This window comes from Necator americanus, chromosome I (genome assembly GCF_031761385.1).
Source record: "Necator americanus strain Aroian chromosome I, whole genome shotgun sequence".
In the NCBI taxonomy this organism is placed as follows: Eukaryota; Metazoa; Nematoda; class Chromadorea; order Rhabditida; family Ancylostomatidae; genus Necator; species Necator americanus.
The window spans coordinates 8283647-8304663 of NC_087371.1; the positions used below are offsets into that span (position 1 = coordinate 8283647).

At 40.9% G+C, this 21017-nt stretch overlaps 1 protein-coding gene across 1 annotated transcript; it reads left to right on the forward strand.

The window, feature by feature from the left end:
• Positions 1-2155: 2155 nt before the first annotated feature.
• Positions 2156-19818, forward strand: RB195_004875 (uncharacterized protein; the record flags this gene model as incomplete). The annotated part of the gene is made up of 25 exons (XM_064182930.1): positions 2156-2222; positions 4481-4630; positions 4694-4785; positions 5081-5140; positions 6213-6312; positions 6377-6480; positions 6557-6664; positions 6719-6772; positions 8067-8246; positions 8310-8384; positions 10815-10910; positions 11058-11165; positions 11230-11355; positions 11417-11522; positions 12665-12765; positions 12839-12943; positions 13988-14072; positions 14134-14293; positions 16002-16075; positions 17466-17638; positions 17700-17797; positions 17860-17981; positions 18046-18139; positions 19203-19374; positions 19636-19818. 25 exons carry the CDS (start codon positions 2156-2158, stop codon positions 19816-19818), a joined length of 2793 nt encoding a protein of 930 aa, XP_064034197.1.
• Between the last annotated feature and the right edge of the window lie 1199 nt (positions 19819-21017).

Genomic DNA, 21017 nt, shown 5'->3' on the forward strand with positions numbered 1-21017 from the left:
AAAACGTTCGAATCCAAGAAGATCAAACTAGCAAATCAAGTGGACATTTAAAGGGAAAATTGAGACCACGTTCTATGAAGCGGATCACGCACCAGAAAAAAAAACATCACGTGCCAGAGCCGTTCCTTACTATTCATTAAAATTAATCGTTAATCCATTAAAATGTGAATTGTTTAAGTTTGACGAAAGTCCCGTGCCGTTTTCTTTTTCTCCGCTTTTCAGCGTACCCAGTTGGAGAAACACTACAAAAAGACGCCTCGTCATCGCTCCATCTCCGAAAAATCTCCTTCCATAGCGGAAGGCGAGCACGATTCCGGGAGTGTGGAGTCGGCGGCGGCGGCAGCAGCGGCAGCGGCGACACTCCCTCGTTTCGTTGTGTGGGGGTGCCTGCTCTTGATTATGTGCATTGTGCCGCTTCGGAAACCTCATTTCGCACGGCCCTCGGCTGGCTCACAATTTGTGCAGCGTGCGCCTAACTGCTATAGGTATCACTGGCATATATCATAGACGTAAATGAACGCAACATTTAATTGTTGGAAACTTTTCGATGGTATTCATAACACTGTGTGCAGTCACTTTAAAATTCCCCCAATTTTTTTTTTCTCCAGAATATTTTTTCTGGATCGTTTTTGATAGTCGTTGCAGAGGAAGAGAAATTCTCACCATATCATCTCATTCCTTTTTCTCTAAAAAGTGGAAGAAAAAAAACGCGGCAGTCACTCATCTCCTTGACACACGAAATACATAAACCGTTATTCGACTTATTTATTTATTTAAAATGAGGACAAAAAGTCATGGAAAAGATAAATTTAATTAAATTTAACCATTATAAGTCATGGAAAAGATAAATCTAATTAAATTTATCTTTTCCATGACTTATAATGGATAAATTCTCACGATGACAATCTTGCCAACTATTTGCTTATCATTACCTCACCGACTATTTATTTATTAAAAATCCTATGACTATTTATTTATCTATTTGTCTATCCCAGCTAATTCATCTACCTTCCCTTGTTCTTCTTACTTCACGTGATTGGATTTTTGTCTGGATACTCATAAAGAACGGTTTTCTTTTTCTTATATTTTCACACTCTAGCTATCTTCAGTTTTATGTCCGTTACAATCGTTCCAAGAGTTTGTTTGCTGTTCTCAGCGCCGACTCGGCGGATTTTGTGGCTGCTTATTAATATCTACCTAATGAAATATTTTTTTTAATGGGCAAAAATTTTTCACGAGCACGCCAATACCACTTTAAAATCTTTTCTAATGTCAGGATTTTGAAAGGGATTGAACCCGGAATTCTTTTCTCTTTTTTTAAGCTTGAGTTCCTTATTCTTGTACACATAATCCTCCATTCATATAAGCTAAAATAATGCTGCCTGGATAAAGTTTTTTTTTAAAGTTTTATGGGAAATCAATCTAGTCTTCAAATTTGTGTTTTTATTCTTAATTAATCTTCGATTGAAAAAAAATATTTACTACTCTTTCTGATGTCTAATGATGATCTTTCCTTGTTTATTGCTATATTTGCTCTAAAGAGTAGTGTTCGATTATTTTCCACCTTTTGGCCGCATATTCATCGAATAATCCAAAAATCCAGGACCTTTCCTTGAGGCTAGCAAATTCCGGTCTTGGACTTCCGCTCAGATGATGCCAGCCTCGTTTACACGTCCAGCGATTATCGATTTCTTTTCTTTTGTCCTTGTTTGTATGCTATGTATGCGAGCTCAATTTTCCTCTACTTTTCAAAAATCCTGACGGGAAATAAATTTTCGTTCCTTTTCTTATCACAGCCACTATTGAACTAACTGTCCATCGTTTGTTGCCCATTTAGAATGGAAATCCTCTTTAAAAGTCACTCATCGATCAATACCAGTCAAATCATACGTTCCCCCTGAGGGAACTATGACCCGTAACGAGCTCCAGCCAGCCGTCCAGCACTTGTGTTCCTTTTTGCGCGGTCTGCGCAAATTTTTGGACATCAATAATGCCGAATCCATATTTTTCGGAACTTTTCAATTCTCTCCTCTTCGCTTAGAATGATGCTGGATTGAATTCTTTCTAAGCATTTGCAGTTTTTTTTTCAGATTCACGACTTTTGAATTGGTGGATTTAAGGATTAATAGCGATGGGCGACTAACGGAATGTCAGAATGAAGCACCTATTCGCTGTTTTTCTTGCTATATATGCGTTTCGAACCTCAAGAAGCTATAAGATTGGTAAGAACGTCCGATTCTTCTTTTGCAAATGATGGGAAGAACTCATTCGTGAGACAAGGGCCAAATATTCCCCAAGTCCTCTTGAAACCTCGGAACTGTGGACTGGATTTATTGTGGACTGGTCTTCTTGTTGTCCCGATGTTTTGGTGAAACCTTCTTAGTGGCCGGACGTTTTTACAACTTAGTTTTAATAAGAAAGGTTTGAAAATGGTTTGCGAGTCTTTGATGCCATTCATATCCCATCAAACTCCTCCCTCTCTCCTTCCCATGCCTCGATATCGTTCTACGTACATCACGCTAGAACTCACTGATTAGCGGGCCTCCGTGTATCAGTGCGTTCCTACTTAAAAAAAAGGACTTTTTAAAATTAATAGTTAGTTCTAGGTAACAGATTATTGAGTTCATTTTTTTCAAAAGCATTTTATTAGTTTTTCAAGAGGATTTTTGAAAAAGCAGCAGATAGATCACTAACCATTTTCATTCGCAAGATTCTAGCACTAAATCTAGAAATAAGCACTACAAGAATGAAGTGAAATCACCTCTTTATTGTGAAAATATTTCCACTCCATAGAATCTTGTGTGTGTGTTTTTTTTTGCGAAAGTAATAGTTTATTGAGTTCATTTTTGTGTTTTTTAGTAATTTTTTTTTTCTAGCGCAGCATCAAACACATTTTGAGATGCAGTGAAGTTGAAGAAAAGATGTTGTAAAAGTATACGGCGTCTAGAAAAATATGCGGAAGTGATAATTTGGAATAAGTTCTACAAACGTAGACAATTCATTTGCAAAAATAAGATCCAGATATTTTTATCTTTTTACTGTTTTGTTTGATTTTATTGTTTATTTTTTTTTGGTGTTTGCATTATTATTAATTGTATTTATTTTTTATTGGTATGTTTGGTAACGAGACCTAAAAAATTACCTAACCGACGAAGAAATTTTTTTAAGAATTAATTGGAACATTATGTAGGTAAAATATGTGTAAATGAATAAAATGCAAATATTTAGGCAATCGTTAAAGACTCTTTAAACAAAACAACTATTTAAGATCACCCACTGCAACAGTAGAGACCCTATTACCATTTTGATGGAGAGCTTTGGCGAGTAGAGAGTTAGATTTCTCCTCAAAGTTTGTTCCTTATGATTTTAAGCTCTTAACAGCTTCTTTTTTCCCGTGGTTCTGTGGACATTCTGTGGCTTCCTCTTTTTCTGCAAGAACTGCGCGCAAGTCTTTTTTTTTAACCGTGAATTGCAGCGTATTTGCTGCGAATGCAAACTCAATTACTTCTTGTAAGGAGATGCATTCGCAAAATGATCATATCCCGGAGAAATTGTGAGAAACACGAAATGAAGGATGTTTCCTCACACTAACACTTATCCCAACTGTATCCTACTGTTCCACATTCTCGTTGAAAGCATTCCTTTCATTTGCAGGAAAATTTTCTAAAAAATCTCAATAGTTTTGCGTGGTTTTTAGGAAATCGTGGTAGGATCATCATATCCAGAGTCGAAACCTTCTGCCGGAAAAACGGTAGAGATCAGATCTCATTGGCTTTCCTAATAACATATATTGCTACATGAACATAAAGCAAAGTATCACAAAATTGACGTGACTCGGAAATCCCAAGAAGAATGAAGAGTTCAGGCTGTAGATCACTTAAACGAGCGTGGTCCCGCTCAATTCCCTCCTAGTGATCCTAAAAAAAAGCAGCGTGGAAAGCGCTTTAGTTCATAGGAGATACGCTTGAACGCGCACGATTGTGCACGCTCCGGTCCTCTCAATAGCGCCTATTCATTGTTTTTACTTGAACAAGGGTGCCGAGAACACCTCATCGAACTTCGACCGCTCGCACGTGGACGTGGCGCGTGCACAGGAGTGGTGCGCTGCAGCTGATTCTCATTTCGTAGTTTTTTCTTCCTACGAATGAACGAGGATGAGCGGAGCCACGCTCGCTCCCATAATCTACGAACTGAACTCCACTTTTTCCCCGAGGTTTCTGTACCACGTCAATATCGTGATTCGTTGCCGTTAGGTATCACCACCAGCTCTGTCACTCTTTCTTCCGCAAAGATTTTCGCAAAATATTTGAAATACGTGAGAATATGACTGTGAAACATATCTGGAGCTGATGATGGCGTGGGAAAAATTCTCAAATTCTGATTTTTTGTACATTTCCTTAGCTCAGCAAAGGAATTTCAAACAACTCTTAGGTTTCAAATTGAAGAAAAGTTCCAGAAAGAATCTGATTATTCTTTTCAGGAGCGGTTCTACGTGAAAAAGAGGATGCACATATCGCTGCTGCAATACAGTATACCGTGGAATGGTTGAACCAGAGAGGAATTTACGGAGAAGTCGAATATCTAATCGATTATTTAGATGACGTTGATCATTACGACGCACTAAAGAAAGGTATTCTTTCTTTCATATGACTTCAGAAGGTTTCTCTGCGTTCTTTCTAACGATTTTTTAAAGCATGTTCAATGTTCGAACGTGACCGTGTAATTGCACTGATTGGTGGTTCGCATGCACTTCTTAATGCACAATTAGAGAGGCTCACGGATCAGGTACGTTATTCCTGGCCTGGTTTTGCAATCAATAACGCAGTCATAGCAGGGTAGCTGTAGTGTACATAGTTGGGTCAAGACGACGTCAAACTCGGTGCACGCAAGCGGCTGCACTCGGAACGATGCGGTGGAGCAAAGCGGTTCGAATCGAGGTGGGACCATCGCGAACTGCACCTAGGAGTGGTGCTAGCGAGGGTCCCCTCTCAATCCCAACCTCCACCGCATTTGCCCAACTGCACCGAGCTTCATATCGTTTTGACCCGACCGACGATGCCTGATTAGTTGTGCTTTTCAGCTCGATATTCCGCTACTAACAGCAATCGATGACGTGGAGCCGAATAATGGAAATACAAAGGTGATTTATAGGAATTGATGTTATCAAATTGGGCTCTTCATGTAAGATCATCGTCATCTGCACTGACCCACTTTCAAACGATCCCACTATTGATTTATTCGGAAAAAGCTCGGAAAGTCATTGCCTAAAGGTGTCGTAACACTAGATTGCCGATGTTGGAATCTTTATGAGGGTACGAAGTTGAGATTACGAGTATGAGCGTGGGAACGCTCAATTCTCCCTAATCGTGGTGAAAAACGCCGTGGGAAAATGCATTTGTTCCTACGACTTGCGTGAGAACACCGAACAATTATGCAGGCGCCGCATCCACTAACGAGCTGCAGATCAATGAGGTCTCCTCAACAGCTCAATCAAGTAAAACCAATCAATATGAGAGAGAAGAGAGAACCGGAGAGTGTGCAAAGTTGACGAGTTCTAACGTATCTCGTAGGAACAAACGTTTTTCGCACCGTTTTTCAGGACGATTACCGGGGAATTGACGGGAGCCACGCTTATGTACACATAATCTACGCTACAAATTCTATATTGTTCCATTGAAACCCAAATTTCGTCAGTTTTACGAACACGCTGCCTTTAAATAATTTGTTAATTAATGCGATTATAAGTTTTTTTTTAAAATAAATAATTCATAGTGGACCTCCGCATTACTAAGAATTCTTGTATAAAAATAGTCTGCTACTATTCTGAAAATACTTTCAGAGCGGCCACGGTAATTCTCCGTCAAAAAAAGACACATGTTTGCGTGTTTTTTTTTGTATCCAACTATCAAACTGAAGAACTATCCAAATAGTTAGTTCATTGGAAAACTTTTTGAAAAAGACTCTTGCAAGTACACTTACTTTCCAAATTTAATTAGTGTAGCGCACACAGACAGCAGCGCCTTGAGGACTTATAAAAACGGAACGCAATTTCGATCAGATTTTGACTTTTTGTCACATTATAGGGTGGCATGCAAGCATAAGGACGAAGACAAGAGGTTACATTCGTGAAATCCGTAAATTCATTCCTTGGAGAAGAGCAGACCACAGTTTCATACTAATGTGCCTAAAAATTTCGTGTATTTCATTTCCAGATCGCCTTCTTTCCGCGTGCGCAACTTTTTGAAGCAACAGTTGATCTGTTCCGGCATTGGCGATGGAATCGGATCACAATTGTGTACGAGGAAGATGAACGTAAGTACCGTACTCTAGAGTCATTCTCAGCAATGACTGCACGATCGCACGACGTTCCACCCAGGAATCCGCCGATTGGAGCCATTACTGATTAGCGATGTGTATTCGAATATTCGATTTCAAGTGATTAAAGTGCAACGCGGTGACTATATGAGAGCTGCCAGAGAGGTACGTGTTCTCTTAAGTTTTTCCTAATTTTCACACGAACACACTCAAGCAAGCGAGATAAAAAAAATGACTTCAGGTGAAAGAAATGGAAGAATGTCGATATCAGGCCAGTAAGGATTGCACTGAGTTCAGCCGAGTGTTACTGGACTTGAATCCGGAGCACACATACAATTTCCTCTTAGCGGTTTGTTCAATGATTGGTATAGATGAGCAGAAGAGTGCACCACTGATCTTTTAGGCACTTCAAATGGGTCTCATTGACGTCAAACACTGGTTCCTGCTTACGAATATGGTAATTTACGAGAAGTTAATCGCCAGAAACACACTGCAATATATAATGCATAATCAGAAATTATTTCGCGAATGTCAAGATCCAGGATAATTTTCATCTACATAATCAGGAACGCGAAACACTACGTCCGCTTTCCCAGAGCTCCGTAGTTTTTTATGTTTCATGCATTGTTCATGACTCATTATGGGAATTCTGGCTGTTATCGAAAACGATTCCAATGTTTTTCGAACGAGAACGTCGGGTTAGCGTGACAATCTCAAGACTGCTATGTTAAAAATGCTATTGTCTGCGTCGAGCGCCTAAAAGATTGATGGTTTTGATTTTACGAGCCCATCTAGGTGCTTCTTGACTCGGGTACACAGTGCTCTTCTTATAGTGGGGTCAAAACGACATGAAACACGTACGCGGCTCCTCTCGAGGCGCTTCGGTGTAGCGTAGCAGCTAGGAGCGTGATGAACCCTTCCTGGCACCACACATCGCTGCAGTTTGCGACGGCCGCTCCTCGGTTCCAACTGCTCCCTCCATGGCGCCGTTTCGAGCGCCTACGTAAATGCACCGTAACCACACTCGTAATTCATGTCGTTTTGACCACAATATATTTCGTGTAGTGTACTTAGACCAACATAAGTGGCAGATATATAACTCCTGACACCACTTAATTATACTTGGGTTAAAAGTACATGAGGCATGGTGCCATTGCGTGCGCGTCTGCGCTGGAAACGGCGCGGTGGAGTGTAGCGGCTGAGATCAAGGTGGGACCATTGGGAACTGCAACGAGTGCTACTAAGGGTCCCTCTTTGATCCTAACCGCTTCGAGCGCTGCAGCTTATGCAGATGCACCGAGCTTCATTTCGTTTTGACCTTACAACATCATTCAGTTATCTTGGCTTTAACTCGGACAAACGTCGCAGCTAGGTTGTTTCACAAAATCTCATGAAGATAAGATTGCGAACTAGTTCTTTTTTTCTAAATTTTGTCAGCTGATATTTGTCAGAAAAGATTTTTTTTTCCCTGACGGACGTTCTCTAAAACCTCTTGAACAAGAAGCGCTTTTTTTTCCTTTTTGACAATTGCTGGACGCATTAGACAACAGAAGATAAATGGGAAAATTCAAAATTTGAGAACAAGTATAAGCGCCAGGGGTAATGTTCACTTGGGATTTGCTTTGATGACTAGATCAAAGCTTAATGTAGTAAGAATGCGTCACGGAGGGAACTCAGACACATTTTGGTTGCCCGAATGGGCATAACTGGTGGTGACTACAAATACAAATAAATGGGCACATCTTTTATAGGAGTTGTCTTCAATGAACATGGAACTGTTCCGGTTCAACCATGCTCGCTTTGTTTCACCGTATCCAGTCGATCCGACATTTTTGACGGAAAACCATCACATCTTCAACTTTACGCAGTTCCAACAACATATTCGCCAAAAATGGAACACAAAAACGTCGTCCAGCAAGAATTTCAAGCTGGTGGGTTCAGTTGATGGACGAGAACGGATACAGATTGATTCCAAGTCGCCAGCTTCTTTTTAGATAGAAGCAATCTTCACGTTTGATGCAATTTACACTTTTGCAAACACGTTTACGGATGTTTCGGCAACAATGATGGTAAGCGAATTCGTCTATTGTCCCAAAACGGTAGAGTGGTGGCAGAAAAGCAGTGGAATTTAACACGGGATTGACGGTAACGCTTTTCTGCACATTTGGTGCGTGGGACTAACATTATTATATTAGTATGCTATATTGGGAATATAATTCAAAGATAATGAGCTAATGAATCACAAGAAAAATCTTCTAAAAAAATTAGGAAATCATGAAAATTAACCGTTGAAAACCCGACAGTTCCGCGCTGAGCCACCCTCTCGTCAAAGTGTTAAAACGACCACAAGGTCCGCGCGAATATCGGCCTCCTGTCACAATGAATGAATTCACAGAGTGTATTTTCTCTTCTGGAACAATCCAGTATTAGATGTTGATCCAAGAGTTAGTTTATGTGGTCCAATTCTTGCAAAATGAGGTGTGTGAGTACTTGTGCAGTGGAAAGAATGTTTCGTCAATTGAAAGCGTCGCTTTCTGTAGATGGAAAGTGAAGGTAGGTCCTGTACGAGCGATGGTGACGAGATTACGACTGGTATCCTCCTTGAGACCATTTGTAAACGGATCCAGAGAGAGGAAAAGATAGTGAAGTAGGTCTTGGCGGTATTCTTTATAGTTGATAAACCGTGTTTTGTTCCGTAGGTACTTCCAATCTGTTCTAGTTAGGTGTTACCTCCAGAGAGATGAGCACATTCCCGAAATGCTTTACAATAAGCGCGCAGCTTCAGCAATTCTATACATTTCCAGATGTAGAGCGCAGTGCAGGAAAAGAACTAGCTGTCCTCTTATGGGGACCTCAGAAGCCTGAGGCTTTTTGGGCCTTCGACAAGTCTCATTCGCTTTTCACCTAAAAAACCCGCTTTTCACCTTTACACCTAAAAACACGCGATTTTGTTCAGCAGCTGCAGTAATATAATTCACGCAAATGTGATAATAGTAATGGAACATGGAGTTTAAAGTTCTCAATTGTTTGTTTTGTTGTTTTGTTTTGTGTTTTGTTTTGTTTTTTTATAAGCGCTACTGACATGTAGTCCTTATGAATTTTTCTCTTAAAAAGTAGCAAATCACCGGAACATAGGCATTTGATTGATTTGCTTGAGCTGTAGCCAAGATTGGGAATTTTTTGTAAATAGTTCGGATCTTCTGCGGAGTCTTCAAACCCTTCTTCTAATAATCCGTCAAATTTCCTTGATGGCTTTTCAAGTTCGGAAAACCAGTAGATCTTTACTGTAATGTTCATTTTCGACTGTCCTTGAATCTTGACATGATTTAATACGCACGTTTTGATTGATTTGCTTGAGCTGTAGCCAAGATTGCTATTGATCTTCCTTAATAACTAACAGTTAATGTTTTGGCGTTATCGGCTTCGTCAGAGCCTGGAAAATCAAAGCCATCAGTGATTCATCCACTCAAGCGCCTCATTACCCTACAGAAACCATTCAAACGACAGGAAAACTTAAAAGCATCACTCCACGAATTTGAGGTGGCACGGATTTCAGGTGGAGTATTCTTATACGGGATAGTAGATTATGGAGAGGGGAGTGATTCCGTCCATTTCTTCCTAATTGCCGTAAAAAACGGTCCTGAAGATGCGACGCGTGCACAAGGCTGGCGCGCTCCAGTCGGACTCGTTGTAGAAAATAGCGCCCCTGGGCGCTCCAAGTCTTCCGGGCCGTTTTTTTTTCGCCAATTAAGAAGAGATGGACGTAATCACCCTCCCCTCCATAATCTATTATCCCGTATACGAATACTCCACCTGAAATCCGTACCACCTCAGATTCGTGGGGTGATGCCTTTAAGGGACAACACATCGGCTAGCTCTTACCTCATTTGCTAACTCGGGTAATGTAACCGACCACCACGTACCACAACTACGAATCACAAGGGTTTTTTATAGGGAATTGACAACCCGTCCCGTAGATCAAAATCCGCAGAGGTTTGTATGAGGCTAGTTCGTTTCTGGTCGCAATGCACTCATCCTCTCTGTTCATTTTTAGACCTTTGGCAGTTATCCAAAATACCTCAACTGTTTTTCGCGCAGTGACGTCAGACTCGTAGAGTAGTATCGTAACTTTTGCCTCCTTTTCGGGGATGGAAATTAGGGAACCACATGATCCGTCGGGGAATCTTTATAACGTAGGGACCTTAGTAATTGATGTAAGTAGTATGGATATCGAAAACTTTTCTTATCATTATAAATCTTTGTAATTTTCAAATGTGTAGTGGAAATTGACCTAATCGAGTCATTTAGGATACGACAGATGCGACAAAGAGTTATTTCCTGCTCCCTACTATTTTCTTGAAAGGGGGTGCTTGCAGTTTTAATGTTTATACGTAGTCCCGTGTAGGAAACGCAGCTAGATATCAATTTGTAGTCCTCTATGCATCACAATCCTGTCGTCAGTAATTTTATGGAAATTCGCTGACCTTCTCTGTTCACAGCTTGACGATCTTCCATTAACCACGTGTCGAAAGCCAACGAGGAATGCTCGAAGGTATCAACATGGAAGAACTCTCATCGATAGTATGATGATCAATGTGAGTGGATTCATTCATGATTCAATCCATACTATCACGCTTTCCGAGAGCATTGTCAACTGGAGGTTCGGCTGCATGGGATCTAAAGGATCTGCTCTTGTATCTCTTCTCTTGTAGTGAGGTAGCAAGTTCCGTTTTAAATTCCAGAATCTTCGCGGGTTAACGGGTGACCTTCGTCGATTGAATGGGAATCCAATAAGAAGCAACTATTCCATGCGAATCCATCTGCTTGGTTACAGTGGAAAACTGGAAGATGTAGGTCCCGTAGAACATTATCGCAGTTTCTGTGCTAAACAGCATCTATGAAATTTTTTCCCAGATTGGTTTTTGGGAACCTGCAACGGAAGTTCATGTGAACATGAGCGGTGACTCCAAAGAGCAATTGAGAAAGAACGTTCAAGTGTCGGATGAACTAAAACCACACTTCCGAGTGACGACCATTATGGTGAATTTGCTTGCTTTCCCTCAATTTTTCCCCTCAAGACTGATCTCCAATCCATTTTAAGGAAAGGCCATACGTTATGTTGAAGAAGAATCACTACGAACTGTATGCGAATTCGAAATTCGAAGGTTTTTGTATTGATCTGTTAGCCGAGCTTTCAAAAGATCTTGGTGAGTTCAAAAAAAGATCAGATAACCTGAAGAATCAGCATTAAACATGAAGTAGAATGTTATCTACCGAAAAACACCCCTGGTACTGGCGTTCAGTAACTTCAAAGGATTCGGTGACGTCGGTGAGGCGACAACCCATTCCACATGGATGTAGAACCGTAAGCTTCCACGAAGTAAAAGTTTACCCTGCCTCGAAATTAACGATTAACAATTAAGCGTTGGAACGATTAGAGTAATAAGGAGGACAGAGGGAATTGTAGAGAATTTGTGTGCGTTCCCAGAGACCATTGTCGGTATTTCCGTAAAAAATGACTACGTCGATAGTTTGATGAAATCTGATCAGTAATTAATAAAAACAATCTGCAATTTTGATGTAGTTTTGTGAACATGAGAGCTTTTTTTCTGGATTCTGATCCTAACTATGATCTCACATAGGAATTAAAAGCAGCATATCGTGAAACTGACATAGTAGGGAAATCCCAGAGGAACGTAGAGTTCTTGTTGTAGATTACGGAAACGAGCTTGACTACACTCCATTCCCTCAAGTCGTCGTAAAAACGGCGTGGGAACTGCTTTAAATCCTACGAGATACTTCAGGATCATCGTTGTATCCTGCTCCGCTCCCCTCAGCAACCATTCAATAGTTTTACTTGAACAGACTGCTGAAGAGATCTCTCATTGATCTCCGACCGCTCGCTCGTGGACGCGTCACATGCACGGGGTGGCACGTTGCAACTGATTTCGTAGGAAGGAATGTTGTCTTCCACGCCGTTTTTAACGACAATTAGAGGAAGATGGGCGGAGTCACGCTAGTTCCCGTAATCCACAACCCGAACTCTACGTTCTTCCTGAGGTTCCGGTAACACGTCGATTTCGTGATACGCTGCCTTTGACTGAGTCTAGGGACAAAATGGCTTTTCCTAATCATAATCTTTTTATTTCAACTGGGAGAAAAAGGTGTGCACAGAGTACGCCATAAGTATCACACCACTAACTCATCGACTAGACCGGTCCATAAAAAAATCCCACCAGTAGCAGATAAGAAAAGGGTCCGCTGAAGAAAAAATATCAATCAATATAAAAAAATAGAAAAGTCTCAAAGAGAAAAACGGTACTTTTTTGCTCTTAACTATGATTTCTAGGCTTTACGTATACCATCCACGCTGTAAAAGATGGCAAATACGGGAACGATGTCTACGGAAACGGTTCATGGGATGGAATGATCGGAGAAATACTTCGCGGGGTCAGTTGTGCTTCTATTTAAAGGTAATCCACTCAACTTCGTTCACTTACTGTAATTTTTGCATTTTTTGTAGGAAGCAGAGATGGCAGTGGCACCACTGACAGTGAATTTTCGGCGTTCTGAAGTAGTCTCGTTCACAAAACCGTTTCTTTCGCTTGGGATAAGCATCCTCTACAAGGTAAGGGTATGTAGAGTGTTCAGTAGGGCTACTAAACCGAATGTAAAGAAGTAGCGGAAGTTTCGCTACGAGATATTAATAAATCCATTTGAGGATTGAAAGGGCATAGATGGATGTGGTTGCTTCATAAGAGGCCTGCCCGAAAGAGAAAAGCATCAAAGAACTGGTGCAAGTTGGCAGTCAAGCTAATTTTCGCAGATTTGCCACAACGCAGCCATTTTTTTAAAGGCAACTTATAACGAAAGTAACGATGTTGTGTTCTTTGTGGGGAAATATAGATTTCGAGGTGTAGATTACGAGTATGAGTGTGGCCCATGTCAATCCACGAGCCCGCATCCACGAGCGAGCGATCGAAATCAATGAAGCGTTCTCAGCAGTCTGTTCCAGTAAAACTTGAGAATAGATTGCAGAGGGATCTAATTAGTGCTTTCTGTTGTACCTCCTAGGAACAAACGCTGTCTCTCGCCGTTTTTCGACGAGGACGATTATATAGAATTGACCTGGGTCACATCCATACTCTTAAAGGCACCACCCCACGAATTTGACGTGGTATGGATTTCCGATGAGCAAAGATTATGTGGGGGTCGCAGATTGCAGAAACGGATCGGATCCCGCTCATTCCTTCATAATCGCCGTAAAAAAAAAACGGCCCGGAAGATGCGGCGCGTGCACAACGGTGGTGCGCTCCAATAGAACTTTAAGCATTCCGGGACGCTGCTTTCTACTACGAGTTCTGTTGGAGCGCGCCAGCCTTCCGGGGCGTTTTTTACGGCGATTAGGAAGAAATGAGCGGGATCGCACCCGTTTCTACAATCTACGACCTCGTATAATCTTTGACCATCGGAAATCCATACCATGTCAAATTCGTGGGGTGATGGCTTTAACCTGCACCCGGAACTCTATAGTTGCCCACAGACCCCAACATCGTGTGTTTTATGATACCTTGTGTTTAAAATCGCTAATGTGCAATTAATCTATATATTCAACTAAAGGACACAGATCAGTAGTCTGAACGACTCTACTCTTTTTCTCATTTCCATTCAGGTACCAGATGACTACCAACCGGACCTGTTCTCATTTCTCAATCCACTTTCCTGGCAGATTTGGATGGCAATACTGGCTGCTATTGGTGCGATTCAAATGGTTCCATACTAACAAAATGATACCGGAACAACAAGAGATTGTTATAGCATGCGTAACCGTTGGCATGTATACGGTATCGCGGGTAACACCCTACGAGTGGAATTTGAATTTCTCATGCTGTACGGCACATCAACCACATCCTGGTGCTGCGTTTGTAGATTCACCTGTGGAGTTATCGAATAATTACAGTTTCTGGAACACTCTGTGGTAAGGACTAAATCTTTTCGCGAACATTATAATTATTCGAAAAAAAAAGATTAAGAAAAAACATAAAGATGACGAAAAGTCCTAACAAATTAGCCACATTACAACAGAAAACGAGTAGAATTAAAAGGGAGACGAATAGTGGAGAAGTGGAAATTTTTCCGCAAGAAATCTGAATGTTAATTATAAAATAACCTTAATTTCGGGCTCACATTGAAAAGTATTAGGTTCAAAGACAGGAAATTTCAAAAAAAAAATTAGAAAAGAACAATATTTATACTCAACATTGCTACGAATCCTTTTTTAACCCATTAACCACCGCTAGCGTTTTTGCGGGTACAGAATGAAACCACTTTTAAAGGCATCACCCCATGAATCTGGAGTGGTGCGGGTTTCAGGTGGGTTATACCTATACGGGGTCGTAGATTATGATTCCGTCCATTTCTTCCTAATTGCCGGAAAAAACGGAAGATGCGGCGCGTGCACGAGGCTGGCGCGCTCCAATCGAACTCGTTGTAAAGAATAGCGCCCCGGAACGCTCGAAGCTGCATTTTTCGGGTCGTTTTTTACTGCAATTAAAAAGGAATGGTCGAAATCGCCCTCCTCCCTATAATCTACGACCCCGTATAGGCATAACTCACCAGAAACCCGTACCATCTCATATTCGTGAGGTGATGCCTTTAAGCATCTCATCGTCAGAAGAAAAATCAATGATAAATTATAAAATTACCTTTGACTATTGTTTATGTAGCCTTCGCTGGAAGTTCATTAGTCTATTAAGCGTATGAAATTTTTTCAAAATAACGCAAAACTAGTAACAAAGACAGCGTACACAGCTGCCCTGCTTGTGGATAGGTTTGAAAGAAAACAGCACAGAGGAATAACAGAGAAAGAATTAATTTTCATAAACATTCCATTCGCGCAGAGAGAGACATCTGTGTAACGGATTTTAAGGGTTTTCAGAATGTTCTCTTTGTCCTATCTGATCATCAAGCAGCAATTATTGGGTCCCACTTTCCAAAGAAAATACTTTTTTTACGAGTGCAAATTAGAGTTCAGCAATGTAATTACCATCATTATAGGGCAACGTCTACCCACTTAATGGGCAAAGTCTCAGTGCTCTTGTTCCAGAGGGAGAGGGGCGGCGACGACAAAAAGTCGTTAAGCGCGTTTTTGATCTGTGGAAGTCTTTTCATTCAGATGTTGTTTCAGAGCCCGAAACAAGTGATAGTCGGATGGAGTAAGATCCGAACTATAGGGGGTGCGGGGCACGGTCGTCCAGAAATTGTGCGTCACCGCTGCCGTCTTAGATCTCGCGTTCTCATGCAGCAGTGGGACTTCGAGGCGTTTGGGGCGTTTTCTTAAAAGTTCCTGGACTTGTTTCACGTAAATCTTAGCGTTGACTGTCTTCTGATCCATTTGATTGATCCAAACAGTTGCAGAAATTTCTCGAAAAAAACAAAAATCCAAAGTAAAAGTTCGAAATCAAATGCGGGAAAAACGATATGCAAAGTTCCAATACATAGAGACTGTTGGTGTTCGAGAATGAGAGTCGATCAAGAATGAGGAATTAAATCCGTGATAAAATTATTGATTTGATTCAAGGACTTTGATGCATGGGATACCTCTGTGAACCGTAGACTACTTCAAACTGAGCCCTAGACAGTAGTTTTTTTTTTGTTTTTCTCCTACTGCTAAAGTAATTTTCTAGGTACGTGACCAGCACAATGCTAAAAGGCGGTTGCGACTTTGGTCCAAGGGCTGTATCAACCAGACTTCTAGGAGGTTAGTACTTATTTCAGTTATCCCACAGGTATTTTACCTCTACTAACTATACTCCGCGTTCGATTGAGGCAGTAAGTGTAGAAAACATGAGTTAAAGGCAGCGCATCACGAAATTGACAAGGTTGACAACAAAGAAGCACCAATCTGATGATGCATGTCTCTTTTAGACAGACTTCTCGAGGACAGCAGCACATCAAGAAATTGACGTGGTACGGAAACCGCGTGAAAATTGAAGAATTCAAGTTACAGATTACGGAAACGAGCGTGGCTTCGCTCATCCTCCTCAAAAAAATGGCGTGGAAGACGGCGTTGTTTCTTAAAGGCAGCACACCACGAATTTCACATGGCCAGGGAATCAACGGGAAAATCAGCGGGAAGAGATAAAATTATAGATTGTAGGATCCTAGGTGGTTCCGCTCATCTCTTCCTAATTGTCGTAAAAAAACGGCGTGGAAACCGCTTTATTTCCTACGAGGCAGGTTAGAACGTCCGTCTATTTACTCGTTCCGGTCCCCTCAGCAGCAAATTCATTGGTTTCAAGTGAATGGACTGGTGAAAAGACCTCACTGCTTCGATCGCTCACATTTGGATGCGCAGCGTACACAAAGATGGCGCGTTGGAACCGAAATCGTCGTCGAAACTGGAAAAAATGGCTTCCACGCCGTTTTCCAGTGGTTTCAACGTCGTTTTTAAGGACGACTAGGAGGAAATGAGTGAGATCGCGCTCATAATCGTAATCAACACCCCGAACTCTATATCTTACCACCAGTTTCAAAACTTTGTATACTATTTTTGGTGTACGATGCCTTTGAGCAGTATGTAAAGTCCTGAGAATGCGTCACGGTTGCTTGGACAAACGTAGCAGGTATGGGCAGTCAAACATAAGGACACCATGTTTTTACTTGAACTCTTCCTTAATTAAAAAAAATAAAAGGAAGTCAAAAGTCACTGGCATATCAATCCACCTGGGGCGTGCCTACATGTTTCACTGCAATCTGTAATCGTTGAGGTTTTGAAACGGCTCTGGTACCAATTTATCGACCCCTGTGGGATGAAGGATTTGGTTGACACTAGGGCGATTTCGAACCTTCAACTGTGCGGCCATAGGGGACCTCGTACCGCCTGCGCCGACGATCGGCCCCTTTTGCTTTTCGTTCGGTTTCCTAAGTATAAAGCCGTCAACTTAGTTCTGGCGTGATCACTACTTGAATCATGGACTCTTTCCGCAGTTTTAAGGAAAATGGAAGGAACTCATCTTTGATTGTTCTATGACTGCTCTATGATTGTTTTGCTTCGCTGTATTGCATCTATTTAGAGAGAATGGAATTTCCCAGAATCCTAATGCACACCCCTTTTTAAACTATTTTATATTTCTATAAGATTTTTCTAGGAACCTGGTGGGTTTTCACCCTCGTCATCATCAGCGCCTATACAGCAAATCTCGCTGCAGTGCTTACCGTATCTCGCCCGTTCATTCCAATCAAGAATCTCGACGATCTGGCAAATCAGACTACAATTTCGTATGGTACTATAAAGGGCGGTAGCACTATGCAATTTTTCCAGGTATGCTGTGAGAAGCTTCTTAAAAGATACTAATCCATAAGGAAATTTCTGAATAGTACAGGAATCACGGATCAGTTCACATGTGAAGATGTGGGAATACATGAAGAACCGTGATGTATTCGTGAAAGGTAACAGAGAAGGTGTGGAGATGGTGCTCAGGTATTGATCAGATGACAGTCATGAATTAATCCAGAAGTTTCCAAAATAAAACTCAATTCCAGCAAAAACTACGCTTACCTGATGGAGTCGACGTCACTCGAATTTGAGGTGTCGCAGAACTGTAACCTGACACAAATTGGTGGCGTGCTTGGCTCGAAAGGGTACGGTATTGCGCTACAAAAAAGTGAGCATTCTTCGAAAATCATTGAAATCGTCTTGAGATCTACAACAACGAAAATTTTTCACAGAATCTGAATGGACTGACCGAATTTCACGACAAATACTTCTTTATCAAAAACGAGGAATTATTGAAATGAAGAAGACAAAATGGTGGAGGAGCAAGTGGGTGCAACTTTTCGTAACCATTAGACGTCGATAATTCGAGTCAACTAAACATTTATAAAGCTTTTTTTTCTACTATTACTAATTACTTACTGTAGTTTCACCTTTACCGGAGCAAACTATCGACTTTGCCAACTTTACGCTCTAGTAATGCTGTTTTTCAAACACAGACGGTTATGTGAGGAAGCAAGTGTGCTAAAGAAATACTTATATAACAAGCTATAACAAAAGTGTCTTCCTATAGATTATCTTAGAAGTCCGTAGATCACCTTGATAGAGCCGAAAGTTTCTTGGCGCATGTACAATTATGATCAGTGTTTTTGTGGGAAAAAACATTAGGTGTCACGGTTCCACCACTAATTCGGGAATTAAGTGGGAATTCTCCAACCAAAAACGTTTCTCAAGTTAAATTCATTCGAAAGTATTTCATAACTATTGCTCTTGTTCGGAGTAGAGGTTAATAAGACGATGGTTTTTTCTTGATAGGTTTGTTAAATGAGATTTCAGAATGTAGGCTATTTCTATACCTGGGGAAACCTTACATAGAAGTATTGAGATGTTAAAGGTAAAAGTTAAAGTTGTGGCTCAAGAAGGCGCACACTTTTTATGCACACAATTCCATCAAAGGTTAAAGCTTTTAGTTGAAATGTAAGGGGAAAAATATGTGGATGGGCATGTTTTTTGGGGAAATATAGTTAAATCTAAGCAAGTCTAGCCAAACACCAACGCGCAACAACCTAACGAAGCCTAGGAAAAAGTCTCCAGAATTAATCAGGTTACTCACTGATATCTAGTAACTACATTAAAAAGTTGGCAATAAAAAAGTCGCATTACAGTGGAAGTCGAGAGTTGTATGTTAGGTAGTGTCAAGTGGAAACGTCAAGGTCTAAACCCAAAAGCAAAGTCTACCAAATGGAATGTGGAATTTATCTAGAATATCTTCAGAATACTTGAGAAAACTTTATGTGCCTTTGCAGCCTCTAAAATAGAGAACTCTATGAACATAAATTTGTCTAATGAAGAAAAAAAATTTGCGAATACATGACATACAAATTGATTACAGAGGAGCGACGTGCAGTGGAGCTGGTTCGGCTGTAAAGCAGCAACGATTCTCGTTGAGTCTGCACAATGTTGCTGGACTGTTCATCATTCTCGGTGCAGGACTCCTCTTCGGTTTTCTTACTGTAGTTGTCGAACTGTTCATCAGATGTCGGCAATTGGCTAAGAAGGAGAATGTAAGGATACCATACCAAACCAACACAGCCTACAACTTTTGTCCCAAAATTCGTTTTCCACAGATGAATCGGTCGGAAAGCGTCAGGAGGTCAGAGGAAATTGTCAAAATGAAATTCTGACCATTTCCAATAGATTCATTTTTATTTATTCCATTTTAAACAAATTTTGGGTAAGAAAAAAGTTAAGCTGTATCGCATAAGCGTTTTTGGTTTACCTTTGCACTTGAGACTTTTTCATCGCTCAGCCACAATTCGTTTCAGATCTCCTTCTGGGCGGAGGTTGTCAGCGAGCTACGTTTCGGTTTGAACCTTAACAAGGTTTCCGATCATCGTTCGCGTAAGAAGAGCATCAAACAAAACGGGGCCGTACCACCAGATGTTCCATATCAGGCGGCACAATTGGCGCATAATGGAAATTCTTCGATCATGAGAAGAAAAAAATAGAAGGACATCGTTAATACATAGCTAGCTTACTGGATTCGTTTAATTTCCGCTAGAAAATATATGATTAAAGTATTTACACTATTTGTTCTCAGTTTATCTTCTTTCGAAATTAAACGAAATGAAGAAAGACATTAAAATGAGTTCATCTACACTGTATTGTGTATGTTGATCCCCAACATCCTGTCACGGTGTCGATCAATTGCACCAAAATCTGGATGTATTGCGAGTTTACCAGCTTAAATTTCTAACGAAGAAGATGTCCTCAAGTCTGCATCTCATACATAGATCAGATTTGTTTTTGTAAAGAATAATCTATGCAGCCCCATCAGATGCAAATGGAAACTATCCAGACAACAATATTCAGATATTCGCGGATCTCTGCTTAACTAAGCAATGAATTTCGAACATACTAACTGGGATTCTTACGTTTAAAGGCATCACCCCACGAATCTGGGGTGGTGCGGGATTCAGGTGGGTTATGCCTATGCGGAATCGTAGGCTATGGAGGGAAGGGTGAGTCCGTCCATTTCTTGATAATTGGCGTAAAAACCGGCCCGGAACATACAGCTTCGAACGTTTCGGCGCGCTATTTTCTACAACGAGTTCAGTTGGAGCGCGCCAGCCTTGGGCACGCGCCGCATCTTCCGGGCCGTTTTTTACGGCAAGTAGGAAGAAATGGACGGAATCACCCTCCTCTCCGTAATATATGACCTCGTATAGGAACTCCTTGTGATTGTTCAGTTTCCTTTGTTTGAAATTTTTGATTCAGGACATATTATAATTTGTAAATTCTCCTAGTTTTCTTTGCCATTCTCATGGAGACGAATAGAAGCTAGGAAACTAACAAAGTAACACAAATTTCAAAAAATAAAGAAGTGCACAGAACTAAGAAACAATCGAAACTTTGTCATAGACTGCAATACATATTTTTGTGAGGTCTTTTTTTTTGTTTGTGCTGCATAAACGCGTCCTGATCTAAACATAAAACGCTGCAAGCGTTACAATGATCGGAAATCATCACGGATGAAACTGCGCTAACGTTTGAATGAGTGAAAGAGCATATATTTCCCTCTTTTTCACATTTTGTAAGTCAATGAACAGTCTAGCCAAACGTGTCTCATGGTTTCATGTTTCATGCACCTGATCTGAAATTCAATTCTCCTCGTTCACTTCCTTCAAAACAACTGCCGGTATCACAC